Source organism: Schistocerca americana, chromosome 2 (genome assembly GCF_021461395.2).
Source record: "Schistocerca americana isolate TAMUIC-IGC-003095 chromosome 2, iqSchAmer2.1, whole genome shotgun sequence".
Taxonomy (NCBI): Eukaryota; Metazoa; Arthropoda; class Insecta; order Orthoptera; family Acrididae; genus Schistocerca; species Schistocerca americana.
Genome location: NC_060120.1, coordinates 1,016,666,962 through 1,016,690,359, shown reverse-complemented (window position 1 = coordinate 1,016,690,359; position 23,398 = coordinate 1,016,666,962). Strand labels below are relative to the sequence as shown.

At 45.6% G+C, this 23,398-nt stretch overlaps 1 protein-coding gene across 1 annotated transcript in view; it reads right to left on the bottom strand.

The window, feature by feature from the left end:
• Positions 1-1,459: 1,459 nt before the first annotated feature.
• LOC124594630 (venom carboxylesterase-6-like) overlaps positions 1,460-23,398 on the bottom strand; it is a 40,669-nt gene continuing 18,730 nt past the window's right edge. The window contains exons 5-6 of the mRNA XM_047133000.1: positions 21,663-21,878; positions 1,460-1,591 (exon numbers count right to left, since the gene is read on the bottom strand). Coding sequence (XP_046988956.1) covers positions 1,460-1,591; positions 21,663-21,878 — 348 coding nt within the window. The remainder of the gene's footprint in view (positions 1,592-21,662; positions 21,879-23,398) is intronic.

Sequence of the window (23,398 nt, the reverse complement as noted above, 5' to 3'; positions counted from 1 at the left end):
ACGACGTAATTCTTTCGGTGCTCTGTTAAATTATTCGCGCAGTATCATATCTCACATCTCATCTTCATCTACGTCCTACACCCTTTCTATAATATTGCCTTCTAGTACGTCTCCCTAGTGTGGACCCTCGGTATACTCTTTCCACTGTTCAGCTTTCCCTTCTTTGCTTAAGACCGGTTTTCCATCTGAGCTCTTGATATTCATATAATTGATTTTCTTTTCTTCAAAGGCCTCTTTAATTTCACGGTAGGCGGGATCTATCTTTCACCTAGTGACATTTCCTTCCAAATCCTTACATTTGTGTTCGAGTCATTCACGCTTAGCCGTTTTTCACTTGCTGTCAGTAAGTTTTTAGACGTCTGTACTCCCTTTAGCCTGTTTCATTTGCTACACTTTTGTATTTTCTCCTTTCATCTAATTCAAATCACCTTTGATATCCAAGGATTTTTACGAGGTGCGTCCAGTAAGTAAGTTTCCCTATTTTATAAAATAGATTACACGTGACTGATATTCTACAACGCTTCTGTTACTTTTCTACATAGTCGTTATGTTTTTGGTAACGTGCCACAAGTTTTTCCAACCAAGTATTGTACCAGGTCGGGTTATGCGCTAGTAACCAGCTGTTTTCATGTAAGATAATCTTTGATTCACTTGGGGAGCAAGATCTGGCGATACGGAGGACGCGGAAAACTTCCGGGTTGAGCCTACCGAACTCCGCGTGGGTCATTGGAGCTTCATGAGGCCGAGCATTGTCATAAAGGAAGTGACTTCTGCGAAACAAAAGTCCACGACGTTTCTTTTGATGGCAGATTGCAGGTTCCTCGAGACGTTTTAGTATGTCTCTACATTTACTGCGGTGTTTCGAGGCAGGCGGTGAACGAGTAACAGCCCCTGACAATCCCAAATGTATTCCAAGCAACTACAATTGATGAACTCGGGCATTCCAAGCGTCATAGAAATACGCACACGAATCTGTCATCGAAGCTCAGTTCGGCTCGATGCCCATTCTGTTCAAATGGTTCAAATGGCTCTATGGGACTTAACATCTGAGGTCATCAGTCCCCTAGAACTTAGAACTAATTAAACCTAACTAACCTAAGGACAACACACACATCCATGCCCGAGGCAGGATTCGAACCTGCGACCGTAGCAGTCGCGCGGTTCCGGACTGAAGCGCCCAGAACCGCTCGGCCACCTGCGGCCGGCAATGCCCATTCGGGTTGAGCCACTTTTGCTGCCAGAGTTGACTGTCTTGTGCGCTAAATTTCGTGGTCTATGTACCCCTAAATCAGATACAGATTTAATCTTTTATTGCTCCTGCCATAATATAGACGCACAAAAGCAAAATTTTATTACTTGCTATGGTTCTGGTATGGCAGTTTTAATTACCAGTAGTGTAGCTTCTTTCGGCTCACTGGCTCATGTCGATCATTAAGCACACAAGCTGTGACCACTTACCTTATGTTGTGTTGCCCAGTTCAGGTCCCCGGTAGTCGAACTGGTAGTAGTACACGGGTGCAGAATCAGAATGATTGGCGATGATCCGCACAGCTGAGTCCGCTGGTTCCACAAGGAAGATGTCGCTCATCATCTGGGAAAAGAGTTTCAGGCTGGTGTTACATACAGAGCAAAAGTGAAAAATTTTGTCGTGCATAAATTAATAGTAGACTCCAAATTGGTTCAGTGCCCTTGAGTAGGGGACGGTGTTGTACCTTGGAACACTTTTCAGGCTTTAGCCTCCAGGCAGCCATGTAAATTTATTTTCTCATTTGATTTTGAAATGATGGCATTCACTTTCTCTTGAATGCACAGAATCTCGTTTTTGTATCAAAATATATGCGTACATCTGGAAAACTTCGATTAGTTTTTCTCAGTTATATATTACTGTGTAATTGGGAACATTGGGCCAGGTTTGCACGCAAGCGCGTTTTGTTGTAATATGGCTGGCAAGGAATTCCTTGAGTGCGAGGTCGCATGTTTGCTGCAGGCTTTTTCTGGAACTACGAAAGTTACTCCAGAAACGTGTTTTCCCAGATGCGCGAAACTGTTCCAGGGTACAACATGACCATGTATCTACTAACAATTACTCTATTAGAATTTAAAAGTGTTACAACCGAAAAAGTTTTCTCAGTACTGTATTCAACACGCTATGTGCTACATTATTACTCCGCTGCACATCTATAATCGGTAAGAGAAACGAAATAAAGAAGTGTTATCAAAATCCATTTATAAGTCAAAAATATAGTAGTAATTCTGCAGGCTTTCGTGGCTGTCCTCACTGAAGTTAAAATCTTCTAGGTTGTTAGGCTGAGTCGTATTGCTGAGTTGTATTTCTTTTAAACGATAGACGTTTCGACCCTTCAGCTGGGATCTTCTTCAGGATCTTGTGATGTTCACTGTAAACTGAGACTGTCTGAGGGCTCTCCTCCCCCCTCCCCTCCCCCTTCCCCCCCCCCCCCCCACCTACTTTGTTTCAGCCCCAACTCTTCCTCAGCGATCTCTGCTTCTCGGTGACACTTTAAAGTTTAGTTCGTAGCATTTGGGGAGTACTTGCTAGGGTCATAGGTCCATAAGTTTCTCTTCCTTACTTCTTTATCTGTAGTGCTTTGTGTTTAATTTCCTATTCAACTAATGCCGTGGTGACGCTGTAGCGATGCAAGGGTTCTGTTCTGGTGGTATCTCCTACTCGGATGTGACGTATGAAAATTATGAGTTGGTCTAATTTCTCATGGATTTTAGTAGATCTGAGTTTGATCATTTCTACAATAGCTTCCATATTGAGCTCCAAATACAGTGCCTGGATGCGGGTGTATCGCGAAGTTCCAAGTAAGCACCGAAGGACTTTATGTTGTAACGATTGGATGCGCTGCATTTGGGTCTTGCTAGCTAGGCCTCTTGATGTGCTGCCATACAGTACTTTTGATAGTACAGTTCCCTTGTACACTAACTTTTGTTGAGATGTTGAGCTGCCTGCTGTGGAATAGTAGTATCAGTTCCCTTGGCATGCCAGAGACTTTCGTTTTAGGGCTTGCACGTGTCTATGAAAAAAAAAAGAAGGTGCCGATTGATGACTCCAAGATACTTGCCAGTTGAGCTCCATGGCACCTTTTGCTTTGTATAGTAAGGTTTCGTCTAGCTGTTTCGTCTTCTTGCTAAAGTATATTGACGTTGTTTTGGCCAGGGTAATTTTAGTTATGTCTGTACCACTATGTGATGAGGTTCAATTGTGTCTGTAGTCTTCTGATGTTGGCGTTATGTTGGTGCCCACTCGTAAAGTACACAGTGTCATCAGCGAACTGTGCCAGTTCGTTTGTAATGGCCAGCATCTCGTTGACGTAGATTGTAAACTGGCGTCAAGACCGAGCCTTGCGGAATTCCGGACCCTACGAGTTTGATCTCCGATCGGATGCCTTCAGTTTCTGTGGGAGAGAAAGGTTGGGGCCGTTGTTTGGGCCACAGACCAGTGTCGCTTTCCCTTATAAAACGGAGATTCCCCGCGCTTGTGCTGGAGAAGTGGGATTATTGGGTAAAATTCTTGCGACTACTGTTGGTGACCCATCGTCATTAGGCAGTAACAGAAATGTTCCCGCGCTAATACCGAAGAAGGGGGTATTGGCTAAATCTCCTGTGGCTGCCATAGATGCGCCAACGTCATGGTTAGAAAGGGATTTTTCCAGCACTAATGCTAGAGAAGAAAAATGGTTCAAATGGCTCTGAGCGCTATGCGACTTAACTGCTGAGGTCATCAGTTGCCTAGAACTTAGAACTAATTAAACATAACCAACCTAAGGACATCACACACATCCATGCCCGAGGCAGGATTCGAACCTGCGACCGTAGCTGTCGCTCGGATCCAGACTGTAGCGCCTAGAACCGCACGGCCACTCCGACCGGCGCTAGAGAAGAGTTATTGGTTAAAAATCCTCCTGCTGTCATTGGTGAGCCATCATAATTGGGTATAAGCTAAACGGGCGGAGCAAGAGAGGGCTTACGTTTATTCAAAGCATTACTGTCCGCAGAGGAGGCTTCCAGGGCGCTGTCTGTGTTGCTCGCACGCCGAGGCCGCGTATCCACTTCCTTGTTGGCAGGGAGCCACGACGCCGGAAGCCTATAGCCGTCACCTCTATTGAAGTTACATGCCTTCTCGGAAATTTCAGTCGCTTCTCGGACTTCTATAAATGTTAGTTTCCTTAGTCAGCACAAGTACTTTATTGAAACCGATGTCAAGGCCACAGCTGTCGTGATGTTTCGCTACCACCGATTTCACACTTTGTTTTAGCCGCGTGTGGCATTCGCTTCCCTGTGTGCAATGGGGTACCAAAAGAAACCTTTCATGCTCGTTTTCATGCTTGGAAATAAGAAAAAGTCTCATGAAGCCAGGTCAGGTGTGTGGCAGCGGAAACATGCCATTTTTAGTCAAAAACTGTCTAACGGAGATCGCTGTGTGTGCAGGTACATTGTCGTGGTGGAAGAATCAGTCTTCTGTCTGCCACATATTGGGTCTTTTTTTATGAACACTGCAGCACAATCTTCTTAAAACTTCCAAATTAAAGTATACCATATATATACACTACTGGCCATTAAAATTGCTACACCAAGAAGAAATTCAGATGATAAACGGGTATTAATTGGTCAAATGTATTATACTAGAACTGAAATGTGATTACATTTTCACGCAGTTTGGGTGCATAAATCCTGAGAAATCAGTACCCAGAACAACCACCTCTGGCCGTAATAACGGCCTTGATACGCCTGGGCATTGAGTCAAACAGAGCTTGGATGGCGTGTACAGGTACAGCTGCCCATGCAGCTTCAACACGATACCACACTTCATCAAGAGTAGTGACTGGCGTATTGTGACGAGCCAGTTGTTCGGCCACCATTGACCAGACGTTTTCAGTTGGTGAGAGATCTGGAGAATGTGCTGGACAGGGAAGCAGTCGAACATTTTCTGTATCCAGAAATGCCCTTACAGGACCTGCAACATGCGGTCGTGCATTATTCTGCTGAAATCTAGGGTTTCGCACGTATCGAATGAAGGGTAGAGCCACGAGTCGTAGCACATCTGAAATGTAGCGTCAACTGTTCAAAGTGCCGTCAATGCGAACAAGAGGCGACCGAGACGTGTAACCAATGGCACCCCATACCATCACGGCGGGTGATACGCCAGTATGGCGATGACGAATACACGCTTCCAATGTGCGTTCACCGCGATGTCGCCATCACGGATGCGACCATCATGATGCTGTAAACAGAACCTGGATTCATCCGAAGAAATGACGTTTTGCCATTTGTGCACCCAGATTCGTCGTTGAGTACACCATCGCAGGTGCTCCTATCTGTGATGCAGCGTCAAGGGTAACTGCAGCCACGATCTCCGAGCTGATAGTTCAAACTGCTGTAAACGTCGTCGAACTGTTCGTGCAGATGGTTGTTGTCTTGCAAACGTCCCCATCTGTTGACTCAGGGATCGAGACGTGGCTGCACGATCCGTTACAGCCAGGCGGATAAGATGCCTGTCATCTCGACTGGTAGTGATACGAGGCCGTTGGGATCCAGTACGGCGTTCCCTATTACCCTACTGAACCCACCGATTCCATATTCTGCTAACAATCATTGGATCTCGACTAACACGAGCAGCAATGTCGCGATATGATAAAACGCAATCGCGATAGCCTACAATCCGACCTTTATCAAAGTCGGAAACGTGATGGTACGCACTTCTCCTCCTTACCCGAGGCATCACAACAACGTTTCACCAGGCAACGCCTGTCAACTGCTGTTTGTGTACGCGAAATCGGTTGGAAACTTTCCTCATGTCAGCACGTTGTAGGTGTCGCCACCGGCGCCAGTCTTGTGTGAATGCTCTGAATAGCTAATCATTTGCATATCACAGCATCTTCTTCCTGTCGGTTAAATTTCGCGTCTGTAGCACGTCATCTTCGTGGTGCAGCAATTTTACCGGCCGGTAGTGTATATACTTAAGGCTCACCGGCCATTTGACCATCTTCTTCTGTGCGGATGCACAAACAGTGCCCGAAGTCTTACGGGAATCGGCAAAAAGCCGCGAGTAATGAGTATAACGGACAGGGGCACTATGAATATAGTGCAGGACAATAAGTTGAGAATGTGGGTCTCACGGGAGGCGTGCCAGAGATAAGTCCCTGCAGTCGCACTATCCTCTGTGTCCTCGGTGGCTCAGATGGATCTAGGCGGCACGGTAGCTCAGCGTGTTCGGTCAGAGGGTTAGCTGCCCTCTGTAACAGAAAACTGAGCGAATGGATCAACGAAGAACCTAAACGGGTGTCATCGGACGTTCGCCCCGAACAAGTTCAATGATCAATATAGAACAAAACGAATTTAAAAAGAAGATTGATAGAGCGTCTGCCACGTAAGCAGCAGATCCCAGGTTCGAGTCCCGGTGGGGGCACACATTTTCAACTGTCCCCGTTGAATTATATCAACACCTGTATGCACCTAGGGGATATTCATTTAATTGTAATTCCAAATTAAAGCTTTGATTCACGGACTGATCTGGGAAATAAACTCTGAATGAACTAAACCCTTGGCATAAAGAATGTAAATCAGCATTGTTTTGATGTTTGATTTGACTTGACGACATTTTTTTGGACGGGGTGGCGGTGACGTCTACCATTGGCTTGACTGTTGCTTTGTTCCTGGGTTGTAACCACACCACCATGGCTGATCACCAGCAATGACCTTTGACAAAAAATCTGGATCAGTTTGATGCTGTTCTTTCAAAGCACGACATATTTCAACTCGACGCTCCTTTTCATTGTTACCCGAGGAACACACTTGGCAGCAGCCCTTTTCATTCCAAAACCTTCCTTTAAAATTCGCTGAACCGAGCTCCAAGATAACCCACTAATCTCTGACAGTTGATTAATTGTCCGTCGACGGTCTGTAGCACAAGCTCTCGAATATTTTTTCAATATTTTCGTCGATTCGGACAGTTGATGGACGTCCAGAACGAGGTTTGTCATCAATCGACGTGTCGCCATTTTTAAATCGAGCTGACCACTCGTACACCTGAATTTTCCCCATAGCTTCATCTTGGTAAGCTGTTTTCAACATTAAATCATCTTCAGCAGAACTTTTACCAAGTAGAAAACGAAATTTGACAGCTGCACGTTGTTCAATCAAACTTGCCATCATAAAAAACGAAACAAGAACAAAACAGCACCAGCAAAAACAATCACTGTAGTTGAACGGGACAAGCCAGGTCGACAGCATACGCGGCGCTGAACAAGAAGTTGCGCTGTACACGCTTAGCGGCAATAATGGGTAACACAGAAGCTCCGTCCACGGCTATGTTATTCCGTGTTTTTTTGTGTACCGCCTCGAACGTTCTTTAACAGTCCTCCCATTTTCCCCTATGAACACTTTTCCGCCGCCACACGTCATTTCATAAACGCTCGCAGTGTGGAAAAATTAGTTACATCAGTTTTCGGTCGGAAAACGTCTTTTATTTTGTTTTGACTGATGAAATTGGTCTGAATACCGTTTTTCCCTAGAAGCCTGCCTATACTATAACTTAACAGTGGGAGAAAGCGGTTCCTGGTCATTCCTACTTGCATAATTTTACTTCGCTAAAAAGTCCTGTTTACAGACAAACTGTCATAGCCATTGGCCTTCATTGTCTTCTTGAAAAATCCAAAATCCGATTTCAAGCTATAGTCATCGCTGATACTGAAGGCACGTGAAAATAGAATGTTGAGCATTGCGTGCTTCTGGGCTGGGAGGTGGTGCGATTGGCCTCTAAACACGTGTTTGTGATTGTAGGCTTTCTATACAGTCAGTGTCCTAGAGTGTGGTCAGATCTTCTATATACGAACACATTTAGGAACGGAGATTGATCTCACTATTAGTCTTCAAGGTAAGCTTGATTCTGGAATGAATTCCATTTAAGAAATTGTGCAACCCATGAAGTTCTTCTTCGCTGTGTGGTCATATAGCAAGTGTGTCATCCATACAGCGGAGCCAACAAGAAGGCTTCCGCGGAGCACTACTTAATGGCTATTGCTCAAAATGTTCCATAAAAATATCAGCTGCTACAGGCGACAAGCGTGAGCCCATACCAAGACCATCAGACTGTTCATAGAATTCACCGTTTATTTAAAATAGCTCGATCGAATACATAAATCAATTAAGTCGCAAATATCTCTTTTGCTCTGCCCGTTTCGCTTGTAAGCTATGGTGATGGCCAATTCACATCAGCAGGAGGAATTTTGACCAATAACTCTTCTGCAGCGTAAGTACGGGAAAAGTCCATTACTAACCATGACGTTGGCCCATCAATGGTAGCCACAAGAGTTTTATTTTAACCAGTAACCCCATGTCTTCAACATCAGCGCAGAAATACTTCTCTATCATCCAATGGCGATGGCCTACCAATGGGGGCCACAAGATTTTTACCCTCCAGCGCAAGCTAGGAAAACTCCCTTTTATAAGAGAACGCGACAGTCTGTGACAGTGCTCAGTCTACAGTGCTCCACCACAATATCCTGAAGAAGATCCCAGCAGAGTGGTCAGAAACGTCGATCGTTTAACAGAAATACGACGCGGCCTAACAATCCAGAAGATTTTAACTTCAAATTTAATTAGACCGGTAGTAATTGCATGTGATTTATGGAGAAATTTTCTGTTTTTCTTTTGTGGGAACTTACTACCCAGATTGTACGTACGAGTACATAGTTAAATAAGTTTACTGTTTGGAAGTATTCAAAGCAATTTTAATACTCTGACAGTGGGCATATTACATTGTACTGAAGTAGCTGCGCAGCTTGTTATATTCTGCCTGGAAAGTGAGAAACCACACGAGAACTGGCGATTTGGAAGTGCGTTTTATTGTTTAAATTCATAATCGGTAATCGGAACTGAAAGGAATGGTTCAAATGGCTCTGAGCACTATTGGACTTAACAGCTGCGGTCATCAGTCCCCTAGAACTTAGAACTACTTAAACCTAACTAACCTAAGGACATCACACACATCCATGCCCGAGGCAGGATTCGAACGTGCGACCTTAGCGGTCGCGCGGTTCCAGACTGTAGCGCCCAGAACTGAAAGGAATTTGATATTTTATTAACGATCTTAGATGAGTTACCTCGAATGCTCACAAACGAATATTGCAGCAAATATAGCGCGTTATGGGATCTGAGGCTTTCCCAGCGTATATGTCGCTTCCGAGGTTCTCGGGTGTACTGCCGGATGCGTCGAAGATCCACAACCGTTCTGCCATCATAAGGTGGTACTGATGATGGCGGAACGATTGTCGCTGAAATATCGTGGACCTTCGACGACTGCATCCGGCAGTACACCCTGGAACCTTGGTAACGAAATATAGCGCGCGTTTGACACATTGCATTCGCATTTCTGTGTGCACTCTATTGCAGAACACACTGAAATAGAAAGCATTTTAGAGGAATTTTCTTACCGAATGTAATATCACTCCGTTTGCTGCCAAAGCACAATAATGCTTAGCTGAGTGGTAACGTGTTTGCCTTCCATGTAGCGGGCTCGAGTTTGATTCCCAGCCTGCCTGGAAATTTTCTGCGCTGGTGGACTGAGTGTTGTGTTGTCCTCATCATCATCATCATCATCGATACGCGATTCACCCAGTGTGGCGTCACCTGAAATAAGACTTGCAACTCTGCACCGAAACATTCCCGGATGGAGCCTCCCAGCCATCAATGCCGCACGCTCATTTCATTTCATTTTACACCATCCATGTGATCTCCATCTAATATCATTGGCTCTCATCAGCAGGTCACTATTATTAACACTGTTAGTGTTCATTTTATCACCGCGCTATCTTCTTCTACTGGCGACTGTATTATTACTACACTCCTGGAAATTGAAATAAGAACACCGTGAATTCATTGTCCCAGGAAGGGGAAACTTTATTGACACATTCCTGGGGTCGGAGACATCACATGATCACACTGACAGAACCACAGGCACATAGACACAGGCAACAGAGCATGCACAATGTCGGCACTAGTACAGTGTATATCCACCTTTCGCAGCAATGCAGGCTGCTATTCTCCCATGGAGACGATCGTAGAGATGCTGGATGTAGTCCTGTGGAACGGCTTGCCATGCCATTTCCACCTGGCGCCTCAGTTGGACCAGCGTTCGTGCTGGACGTGCAGACCGCGTGAGACGACGCTTCATCCAGTCCCAAACATGCTCAATGGGGGACAGATCCGGAGATCTTGCTGGCCAGGGTAGTTGACTTACACCTTCTAGAGCACGTTGGGTGGCACGGGATACATGCGGACGTGCATTGTCCTGTTGGAACAGCAAGTTCCCTTGCCTGTCTAGGACTGGTAGAACGATGGGTTCGATGACGGTTTGGATGTACCGTGCACTATTCAGTGTCCCCTCGACGATCACCAGTGGTGTACGGCCAGTGTAGGAGATCGCTCCCCACACCATGATGCCGGGTGTTGGCCCTGTGTGCCTCGGTCGTATGCAGTCCTGATTGTGGCGCTCACCTGCACGGCGCCAAACACGCATACCACCATCATTGGCACCAAGGCAGAAGCGACTCTCATCGCTGAAGACGACACGTCTCCATTCGTCCCTCCATTCACGCCTGTCGCGACACCACTGGAGGCGGGCTGCACGATGTTGGGGCGTGAGCGGAAGACGGCCTAACGGTGTGCGGGACCGTAGCCCAGCTTCATGGAGACGGTTGCGAATGGTCCTCACCGATACCCCAGGAGCAACAGTGTCCCTAATTTGCTGGGAAGTGGCGGTGCGGTCCCCTACGGCACTGCGTAGGATCCTACGGTCTTGGCGTGGATTCGTGCGTCGCTGCGGTCCGGTCCCAGGTCGACGGGCACGTGCACCTTCCGCCTACCACTGGCGACAACATCGATGTACTGTGGAGACCTCACGCCCCACGTGTTGAGCAATTCGGCGGTACGTCCACCCGGCCTCCCGCATGCCCACTATACGCCCTCGCTCAAAGTCCGTCAACTGCACATACGGTTCACGTCCATGCTGTCGCGGCATGCTACCAGTGTTAAAGACTGCGATGGAGCTCCGTATGCCACGGCAAACTGGCTAACACTGACGGCAGCGGTGTACAAATGCTGCGCAGCTAGCGCCATTCGACGGCCAACACCGCGGTTCCTGGTGTGACCGCTGTGCCGTGCGTGTGATCATTGCTTGTACAGCCCTCTCGCAGTGTCCGGAGCAAGTATGGTGGGTCTGACACACCGGTGTCAATGTGTTTTCCAGGAGTGTAGTTTCATTGTTTTTTTCTTCTTTGATTAATCTAAACTGTCACTGAAGCTCTTTCCGTGTTAATTTCGTATGATCGGACAATTATATTTAAAAATTTATCTTCATTTTCATGTAATGGTGGGGTAAAAATTAACCTGCTGGCGTACAATATCTGATCAAAAGTAAGTAGGGAAGTAGGAGTAATCGCTTGAATTAGAGGTCCATATCAGTAACGTCGATTTGCAGTGGGGTTTTTGAACATATACTGTATTCGAACATTACGAAGTACCTCGAAGAAAATGATTTACTGACACGTAGTAATCAGCACGGATTCAGAAAATATCTTTCTTGCGAACACAACTAGCTCTTTATATTCATGAAGTAATGAGTACTATCGACAGAGGATGTCAGATTGGTTCCATATTTTTAGATTTTCAGAAGGCTTTCGACACCGTTCCTCACTAGCGTCTTCTAACCAAATTGCGTGCTATGGAATATCGCCTCACTTGTGCAACTGGATTCGAGATTTCCTGCCAGAAAGGTCACAGTTCGTAGTAATAAACCGAAACTCATCGAGTAAAACAGAAATAATATCCGGCGTTCGTAATATGGCTCTGAGCACTATGGGACTTAACATCTGTGGTCATCAGTCCCCTAGAACTTAGAACTACTTAAACCTAACTAACCTAACGACATCACACACATCCATGCCCGAGGCAGGATTCGAACCTGCGACCGTAGCAGTCGCGCGGCTCCGGCCGGCGTTCGTCAAGAATGTGTTACTGATCTATATTAACGACATAGGAGACAATCTGAGTAGCCGTCTTAGATTGTCTGCAGATGATGCTGTCATTTACCGTCTTGTAAAGTCATCAGAGTACCAAAACGAATTGCAAAATGATTTAGATGAGATATCTGTATGGTGCGAAAAGTGGCAATTGACCCTGAATAAGGAAAAATGTGAAGTCATTCACATGAGTACTAAAAGAAATCAGCTAAATTTCGATTACGCGTTAAGTCACAGAAATCTCAAGGCTGTAAATTCAACTAAATACTTAGGGATTACAATTCCAAATAACCTAAATTGGAACGATCACATAGATAATGTTGTGTGTAGAGCCAAACAAAGACTGTGATTTACTGGCAGAACACTTAGAAGGTGCAAAAGGTCTAGTAAAGAGACTGCTTACACCACGCTAGTCCGCCCTATTCTGGGGTATTGCTGTGCGGTGTGGGATCCCCATCAGATGAGACTGACGGATGACATCGAAAAAGTACAAAGAAGGGCAGCTCGTTTTGTATTATCGCGAAATAGGGGAGATAGTGCCACAGATATGATACGTGAATTGAAGTGGCGATCATTAAAATAAAGACGTTTTTCGTTGCGACGGGGTCTTCTCATGAAATTTCAATCACCAGTTTTCTCCTCCGATTGCGAAAACATTCTGTTGGCATCCATCTACATAGGGAGAAATGATAAAATAATAGAAATTTATGTGCTCGTTTCTCCCACGCGCCTTTCGAGAGTGGAACGGTAGAGAGACAGCTTGAAGGTGGTTCATTGAACCCTCTGCCAGGCACTTCATTGTGAATAGCAGAGTAATCACGTAGATGTAGATGTAAAAGTATGCGGACAGCCCTATGTAATATGGAAGTGACTGCTAGATGTCACGGGAGTCGGACCCATCAGTATAACAGGAGGCGGAGAGTTTTGTGTAATAAGTAGAGAGTTGTGTTTGGTTGCTGTGAGGGAGGAGACCAGACAGCGAGGTCATCGGTCTCAACGGGTTAGGGAACGACGCGGAAGGAAGTCGGCCGTGCCCATTCAAAGGAACCATCCCTTCATTTGCCCGGAGCGATTTAGGGGAATCACGGAAAATCTAAATCAGGATGGCCAGAAGAGAGATTGAACCGTCGTCCTCCCGAATGCGAGTCCAGTGTGAAGCCACTGGACAGTGGGTGAGTGGAAACGAGTGATTTGGAGCGATGAATCACTCTGCACGTGGTGGCAATACGATGAAAGAGTTTGTGTTTGCCAGATGCAAGGAGAACGTTACCTGCAATCATTTGTAGCAGCAGCAGTGAAGTGTGGAGGAGATGGTGTCATGGTATGCGGGCGCTTTTCATGGTTAAGATGTGGTATCGTTATTGCGTTTAAGAAAACACACCAAGAGAGGTGGCGCAATGGTTAGCACACTGGACTCGCATTCTGGAGGACGACCGTTGAAACCCGTCTCCGGCCATCCAGATTTAGGTTTTTCGTGATTTCCCTAAACCGCTTCAGGCAAGTGCCGAAATGTTTCCTTCGAAAGGGCAGGGCCACTTTTCTTCTCCATTCTTCTCTAATCCGAGCTTGTGCCCCGTCTCTAATGACCTCTTTGTCGACGGGACGTTAAACACTAACCTTCTCCTCCTCCTTTAACAAAACACTAAATGCGAAAGGATATGAACACATTTTATAGCATTGTGTACTGTGTGAAGCAGAGGAACGGTGCGAAGACGATGATTGTAACTTCCTGATGATGCACCCTGCGTAAAGCCGCATCTGTAAGGCAATCGCTTGTAGACAAGAACATTCCTGAAATGGATTAGTCCATCCAGGGTCCCGATCTGAACACAACGTAATATCTTTGGGCGAGTGAGGACTGGGTGAGTGAGGACGTAGTCTTCGCTCCAGGCCCCTGCGTCCAACATTACTATATTCCCCTGTTTCGGCTTTTGAGGAAGAATGGGCTGCTACTCCCCAACAGACTTTAGACACCTTACTGAAAATGTTCTCAGCAGAGTTCAAACTGACTCTCACCCCACATTAACGTCCAGTAATAGATGTAGGGAGACTTTTGATCAAATGGTGTAGTAAAAAAAGGTTATCTGCCAGGAAGTAAAAATAAAATATAATTTGGCTGTTCAAATAACTTATGGGTTTGCTGCCGGGTGGCGTCGTCGAACACCGCCGATATTTCGACAGGAGCACACCCTGCCAGCATGGAGTACTTCGCACCTTGGTTCACAGGGCCCACGTTATTTCAGACCCTGAAAGTTTGGCAGCTGAGCTAGCACATCTCGAAGTCACCTTTCGTCAGAATGGTTATAGTGAGAGGCAGATCAAACGTGCGTTGCGCTATCAGCCTTCTGTGCAACGGGTGAGTGACGATAGCAACGAAGTGGCACCTAAGTCTACGGCCTTTTTGTCTTACGCAGGAAGCATTTCCAACAGGATTGGCCGTACTTTGCGGAAATACACTCCTGGAAATGGAAAAAAGAACACATTGACACCGGTGTGTCAGACCCACCATACTTGCTCCGGACACTGCGAGAGGGCTGTACAAGCAATGATCACACGCACGGCACAGCGGACACACCAGGAACCGCGGTGTTGGCCGTCGAATGGCGCTAGCTGCGCAGCATTTGTGCACCGCCGCCGTCAGTGTCAGCCAGTTTGCCGTGGCATACGGAGCTCCATCGCAGTCTTTAACACTGGTAGCATGCCGCGACAGCGTGGACGTGAACCGTATGTGCAGTTGACGGACTTTGAGCGAGGGCGTATAGTGGGCATGCGGGAGGCCGGGTGGACGTACCGCCGAATTGCTCAACACGTGGGGCGTGAGATCTCCACAGTACATCGATGTTGTCGCCAGTGGTCGGCGGAAGGTGCACGTGCCCGTCGACCAGGGACCTGGCCGCAGCGACGCACGGATGCACGCCAAGACCGTAGGATCCTACGCAGTGCCGTAGGGGACCGCACCGCCACTTCCCAGCAAATTAGGGACACTGTTGCTCCTGGGGTATCGGCGAGGACCATTCGCAACCGTCTCCATGAAGCTGGGCTACGGTCCCGCACACCGTTAGGCCGTCTTCCGCTCACGCCCCAACATCGTGCAGCCCGCCTCCAGTGGTGTCGCGACAGGCGTGAATGGAGGGACGAATGGAGACGTGTCGTCTTCAGCGATGAGAGTCGCTTCTGCCTTGGTGCCAATGATGGTCGTATGGGTGTTTGGCGCCGTGCAGGTGAGCGCCACAATCAGGACTGCATACGACCGAGGCACACAGGGCCAACACCCGGCATCATGGTGTGGGGAGCGATCTCCTACACTGGCCGTACACCACTGGTGATCGTCGAGGGGACACTGAATAGTGCACGGTACATCCAAACCGTCATCGAACCCATCGTTCTACCATTCCTAGACCGGCAAGGGAACTTGCTGTTCCAACAGGACAATGCACGTCCGCATGTATCCCGTGCCACCCAACGTGCTCTAGAAGGTGTAAGTCAACTACCCTGGCCAGCAAGATCTCCGGATCTGTCCCCCATTGAGCATGTTTGGGACTGGATGAAGCGTCGTCTCACGCGGTCTGCACGTCCAGCACGAACGCTGGTCCAACTGAGGCGCCAGGTGGAAATGGCATGGCAAGCCGTTCCACAGGACTACATCCAGCATCTCTACGATCGTCTCCATGGGAGAATAGCAGCCTGCATTGCTGCGAAAGGTGGATATACACTGTACTAGTGCCGACTTTGTGCATGCTCTGTTGCCTGTGTCTATGTGCCTGTGGTTCTGTCAGTGTGATCATGTGATGTATCTGACCCCAGGAATGTGCCCTTCCTGGGACAATGAATTCACGGTGTTCTTATTTCAATTTCCAGGAGTGTATGATGTGAAATGTGTTTTTCGACCACCTTCAAGATTAAGGCCCTGTTGGCGTCGGTAAAAGATGATCTTGGTTTGCGTAAGGCTGGGGTCTATCGTATTCCTTGCAGTTGTGGCATGTCATATATTGGTCAGACAATCAGGACTGTGGAAGATAGGTGTATTGAACATAAGCGTCACACACGCTTACAACAGCCGAGCAAATCCGCTATTGCAGAATATTGCCTTGACACCGGTCATCCTATAGAATACAACAACACGCAGATTCTGGCTTGCACGTCCAGCTATTGGGATAGTGTTATTAAGGAAGCTGTTGAAATCAGACTATCAAGCAACCTTATTAACAGAGATGGTGGATTTTGTTTAAATGCTGCTTGGAAACCGGCTCTGTCTCATCAAAAAACAGAGGGACAGAATTAGTGCTACCTCACCTGTTGATTAATAGTAACTATCGATATTTCTGATGTTGGTTATGCCGGCCGCGGTGGTCTCGCGGTTCTAGGCGCGCAGTCCGGAACCGTGCGACTGCTACGGTCGCAGGTTCGAATCCTGCCTCGGGCATGGATGTGTGTGATGTCCTTAGGTTTAAGTAGTTCTAAGTTCTAGGGGACTGATGACCACAGCAGTTGAGTCCCATAGTGCTCAGAGCCATTTTTTGATGTTGGTTATCTTTGGCTGTGTTGACACTTGTTCTGTGTGTGGTGTCTTCCTTGTTTCTCCTTTGTGAACCGAGGTATTAAATTTGCTTGCAGATTTTTTCTTCCTTGCATTTGTGCCTTGAGAATGGCAGGGTGTGCTCCTGTCGAAATATCGGCGGTGTTCGACGACGTCATCCGGCAGTAAGCCCGTAAGTTATTTGAACATTCGATTCGCCGGGAAAAGTTGAGGTCTCATATAATTTGGCTAATCATGGAATTTCAGCAGACCGGGAACACTAAGGTAAAGGCTAGGAAAGTGTGAGTCCAAACAATTGATGAAACGTTTACCAGTTGACAATTGCCTCCATCACATTGGATGGACTTACAACAGCTCAACGGTTTCATCTCGTACGAATTGTTACCACAACCGTGGATCCTCGTTTCAAAAGAAATACTCAGAGAATCACCTAATGCCCATCTTGATCAATATAATGTCAAATAGGCAATATGGGTGTCAGATAACTGACAGACCCGTTACTGATTCTGATGGCGACCTCGTAACCACTATATTGTTATAAGTACATCCAGTGTGATCAAGACACCTGCGAGAAAAAAAAAAGTATTTCCCAAAACAGTTCGCATGCTCCAAACTGACAATGTCAAATTTCACTGAATCTCTTTCCGTGTCAGTTTCAAGAGACTGCACTATTATATTTCAATATCTATCATGCTTTTAACATAATAATGTAGAAAGTGATCATTTTCGATAAGTTGTACATTTTCTTTATCGATTAGGTTTCCTGTTTCGAAACGGAAGCGTTATTTTGATCTCATAGGTGTAATTATGTACAACTTGTGAAGAAACAAGACGGCCGTTAAACGAGTCAAAGGCCATGAAAGGTAAAGAGTGGTTGAAAAGGCAATGAGACACCTTTGTAGCCTATTCCCGAGGTTATTCAACCTGTACATTGGGCAGGCGGTAAAAGAAGCGAAAGCAAAATTTGGAGAAGGAATTAAAGTTCACAGAGAAAAAAATTAAAACTTTGAGGTCTGCTGATGTCATTGTAATTCTGCCAGAGAGAGAAAAGGAGTTGGAAGAGCTGTTGAACGGAAAGGATAGTGTGTTGAAAGGAGGATATAAGATGAATATTAAGAAAACCCAAATATGGTTAAAGGAATGTAGTCGAATTAAATCAGGTGATGCTGAGGGAATTAGGTTAGGAAATGAGACACTTAAAGTAGTAGGCAGAGAAATAACTGATAACAGGCGAAGTATAGGGGGGGTATACAATGAAAGCTGGAAGTGACAAGCAAAGTGTTTCTGAAAGAAGAGAAATTTGATAACATCGAATATGGGTTTAAATGTTAGGGAGTCTTTTCTGAAGGCCTTTTGTCTGAGAGTAGCCTAATATGGGAGTGAAACATGGATGATAAGCAGCTGACAGAAGAAGAGAATAGAAGATTTTGAAATGCGGTGCTACAGAAGAATTATGAAGATCGAATGGATGGATCATGGGGACTACTGAGGAGATAATGAATAGACCTGGGGAGAAAAGAAATCTGTGGCATAACTTGAAGGGAGCGGTTGATAGGGCACATTCTGAAGAAAGGAATCGTTAATTTAGTACTGAAAGGAAGTTGGGGGGGGGGGGGAGTAAAATTGTAGATGGAGACCAAGAGTCGAGTGCAGTAAGTAGAGTCAAATAACTGTGGGCTCCAGCAGTTATATGGAGATGAAGGGGCTTGCACAGGATAGAGCAGCGTGGAGAGCTGCATCAAACCAGTCTTCAGATTTAAGACTACTACAACAACACAACAACAACAACCAACGGTATAATTTCATATGTTGACTATCATTATAGGAGGGTAAGTCAATTATTACTCGCAATTTAGTTATATTTTTGGTTATTTTGGTAGTACTATAGTTTTACGTTGATGACGCATGCTTTGTTTATTTGTTGTTATATCTTTGCATTTTTCAAGCTGCTAGGTTAGTTTCGCTACCGCTGCCGTGATGTTAATCATGGGTGCTCCACTGTCTATTTGCAACAAAGAAGAGCAACGTTGAGTGATCCGTTTTTTTTTTTTTTTTTTTTTTTTTTTGTGGTCGGAAGGCGTATCAGGGGCCGAAATTCATAGAAGACTTTCGGTACAGTACGGGAACAGTGTTTTGCTACAACGGAGTGTCTACGAATGGATTGAAAAATTCCGAAATGGTCGCACAAGTGTTACGCACGATGAAGGAGCCGGACGACCGTTTACCGCCAAAAACGAAGAAACCATTGAGCGTTCACGTGAAATGGTTCTCTTGGACAGACGATTAACTATTGACGAAGTGGCACATCGTGTGCAAAATTAGTCATGGTTCTGCCAACGAAATCGTCCACAACAGACTTGGGTTTCTTAAAGTTTGAGCAAGATGAGTCCCAAAACAACTCACACAGTTGCATAAACAAACATCAACAAAAAAAAAAAAACATTTGGATCGCTATGGTAACAAAGGGGACAACTTCTTAGACAGGATCATTACTGGTGACGAAACATGGATCCATCATTACGAGCCGGAGAGTAAACGGCAGAGCATGGAATGGAAACATCCAAATTCGCCGTGCAAGAAAAAGTTCAAGACCCACAGTCCGCAGGAAAACTGATGCTTACAGTTTTTTGGGACGCGCAAGTTCCAGTACTGGAACATTTTGGGGAAAGGAGTACAACAATAAACAGTGTACGTTACAGTGAGATGCTTACTGCCAGGGTAAAGCCTCCAATTCGAAGCAATCGCCGAGGATTGCTGCCTGCAACTCGTGGTCGTGCGGTAACGTTCTCGCTTCCCACGCCCGGGTTCCCGGGTTCGATTCCCGGCGGGGTCAGGGATTTTCTCTGCCTCCTGATGGCTGGGTGTTGTGTGATGTCCTTAGGTTAGTTAGGTTTAAGTAGTTCTAAGTTCTAGGGGACTGATGACCATAGATGTTAAGTCCCATAGAGCTCAGAGCCATTTGAACCATTTTTCGAGGATTGCTGTCAAAAGGTGTTGTGTTGTTGCACGGCAATTCCCGTCCGCATACTGCTGCCCACACTGCTGAAACGCTCCAGAAACTCAAATTTGAAGTACTGGATCATCCTCCATATAGTCCCGATCTAGCCCCTTCTGACTATCACTTGTTTGCACCACTCGTAAAGGCATTAACGGGCCGTCGATTTGCCTCGGACGAAGCAGTGAAAGAAGCGGTGCATTCCTCTCTCGCGGCTGAACCGAGAACCTTCTTTTATGAGGGCATCACGAAGCTTGTACAACGATGGACCAAGTGTGTTGAATCGCAAGGAGACTATGCCGAAAAATGATGTTCTTGTAAGTTTCCTATTTGATTACTGGCGCCAGGCGATATCGATTCTTACTTCCATCTTTGATCGTTCCTGTGCCCTGTTCTCTTTGCCTCTTTGAGGCACGTTATTTATGGTGGCGCGCGTTCTCAAGTCGAGGAGAGTGGTTCCGCGCATGAACCGAGTCAGTCTGTGACGTGACGTGCATTCGATGTTGTTGTGGGTAGTTGTCGACACCATGTCACGTGGCACGGCCGTATGCCGTGAGGACCAGTTGAATTGGAGCAACTAAGAAGCATGGGCCGCTGCCGGAAAGTATTAAAGTTGTATTGACACGGTTGGCCAGTGGCGACCAGGATTTGCTAATAGCTCGAGAGCTATGTGGATGGATGGCGTGTGAATTTCACATGAAGAAGGAAAAAATTAATCGCTAAGCTTTCGTGGTGGGTTCCTCCTTCTATATATAGTGAATACTATTGCGTACTTAAGGACTGTTGACTGTTGCAGTTGCTCGTGCTAGTGGCCAGCAAAACATTCACTGCAGTGGTGGTGAGGCGAGCTATGATCTGGAACGGCCAAGAAATTATGTTACTAAAGTGGCTAGAAACAGCGCTTCGCATTAGTAAGTTTGGATTTGGTGCTTAGTGGCATGCTGAAGGTGGCTGGTTCACTTGAACGTCATTTCTTAATTTAGTTATAGATTTAGAATTTTCTGGTTTTACGAATTAGTGGTAGTTGTTGTTTCTTAATAATTTGTTGGGTGTATGGATTGTCCCGTTAGGTACTTAGTATCTAGATTTTTTTTTTGGATCAAAGGAAACTAAGCTCCTTAATTCTGTTCATGGGTTAACATGTAATATGTTTGTATTAAGGTATTGCTTTTCTATATATATATATATATATGTGTGTGTGTGTAACTTGTATATACTACAGTGTGTCTGTAGCTCAAGTCTTTCTCTTTTCAGAAACGTGTATAGACGCGAGCAAACCTCGCCCTGCGAGCTTGCAGTGTGACGGAAATCCCAGGATTTGAACTCAGGGCCGTCCGGACCCCGTTAACGCGCGATTTTTCTATTCCATTCAACGAGAGGCTTGTTTTAGGCAGAAGATTTTCTACTGCCCAAAGTCGAGTATAAGTTCACCCTTGGGATCGTGTGTTTGTGAAATCGTAATAGATTAACGTTTGCTCGCGTCCATCACATGTTCATCAAATTGACCTTTTACCGTAAGCTTCCATAAGTGTAAAACTGAGTGATAATAAAAAGAAGTCAGTAAATTTATGAACATAAACACACACAAAGGGCAAATTGTACCCTGGTTGTGCCTATCCCTAAGTGGCATATTTAAAGTAATTTAAGATTTGGTCATATTGTAGTATGGCTGTGGCAAGACTGAAGTACCTCCTGTTTGCTAGTTAATTTAAGTTACTGCTTCTATTACATCCAAAAGTTTCATTCCTGTATAACATTTTTAAATGACTATATATTTGAAGCTGTTTCTGTGCTCTACAATTCTTTATACTCATTTTGTGCATTTTTAAATACTAATTGTGGATAGGGCCTTGATATGAAAATGTTGTTAATTCATTATTACTGCTGATGATTTCATGTGTTTGTGTAATCAATAAAGAAGTGTTGCAACTACAAACTGGTCTTGTTACTGGTATACAAGTTTAGAGTGCGCAATCTCCACACCAATTACGATTAAATTTTGTAACTACTTTGCTGATAATAATTGACTTGCCCTCGTACGATAGGACTGGCAGAGTCACACAAGTGGAAAGACAGGTGAGCGACTTACGTCGACGATGGCCTGGGCGTCCTCCAGCGTGGAGTGTCCGAAGTAGAAGTCCCGCACCTGGACGGAGGCCAGCAGGGGCGCGGCCCCCGTGGGCAGGTGCAGCAGGGTGGACACGAGCGGCACGAAGTAGTCGCTCACCAGCTGCAGCAGGGCCTCGTTCTCCAGCAGGGGAGGCCCGAAAGGAGCTGTGGAAACAACATCCTCACTCATCCGCTCCTGTAGGGCAACACACGCTCTAACAAGGAGACGGCACGACGATGGGGTCGGGGATTTGTCCGAAATTTTGTGTGGTGAAGGAGGACCCCTAACCCCTCACGTGGTTAAAATATTAGGTCGCACTACCCGGAAAATCCTGGGAAAAATCGATCCAAAGGTGCCGATGAGTATAAAATGTTAGTGCATTGCCGAGGCGCCGTCTGGCCTAGATGTTTAGGGCTCGGTTCGATTCCTCCTCCAGCACTTTTTTCCTTCTGTTTCATTTTCTTTTGTTATTCCACCAATTATTCAGAAAGTTTCCCGAACCAACATTACCTTTAACAAATTAGTTACATTGTTATATAAAAATTATTTTCTTTTTGTCCAACAACACAGTTCATGGCGGTGGGTTTTCCATTTTTCATTGTAAAGTATATGAGGAGAAACATTGGGTTTTTAATCAGAATAGCAAAGTCGATTGGGAAACATTCAATTTTTATACATATAATAATTATAAACAAGAACCGCAGTGGTAATTATCGTAAAAACAAACAAAGCAATAGTTTTTGCGACATCTTGGGCAACATATGAAAGCGGATTTTTTACAATCACAGGTCGTCTGCAATAAATCTGTACAAAAAAAAAAAAAAAAAAAAAAAAAACATGCCCCGTTAACATTTACGAAAATGTTTTGAGTTTCTGATAATTTTGAGGCCAACCAGGAATATTGAATCATGTCTCGGAATATTGGTGACGATAATTGATGGTGAATTATGGAATGAATTTTTACACAATCTCCACGGGAATTAATTTCACGATTCTCCTGTAACAATGCGCTGCAATTTTGCAAGCAACAGAAGAAAAAAATTGTGCGGGAGTAGGAATCGAACCCGAGATTTCGGGCATAAAGTTCCGAACGCTAACCATGTAGGCCAAACGGCGACTCGGCAATGTACTAACATTTTATACTCATTTGGCACCTAAGAAACTTTGGATAGATTTTTCCGAGTAGTGCGTCCTAATATTTTAACCAGGTGAGGTGTTAGGGGTCCTCTTTCAACACACAAAATTGCGGACAAATCCCCGACCCCACGGTCGTGCCGTCTCCTTGTAAGATAAGAAAAGATGCACCATAAATGAATTATCCGAACGGCACGGAAATCCCCAGATGTATCGTGCATGTACTGACAAACAAATGATTACTATTTCAGAAAGAAATGGATGATTCATTCAAGAGAAATAGCTTCATAAACTGAGCAAGACACTAACGTGTTGGTCTACCTCTGGCCCTTATTCAGGCAGCTATTCGGCGCGGCATTAGTTGATACAATTGTTGGATGTCCTCCTGAGGAATACAGTGTCAGGTTCTGTCCCAACGGTGAGTCAGATTGTCAAAATCCTGAGCTGGTTGGAGGGCCCTGCTCACACTGTTCCAAACGTTCTCAACTGGGCAGCGATCCAGCGACATTGCTGTCCAATGTACGGCTTGGCGAGTACGAAGACAAGCAGTAGAAACTCTCGCCGTGTGGAGCGTGCTTTAT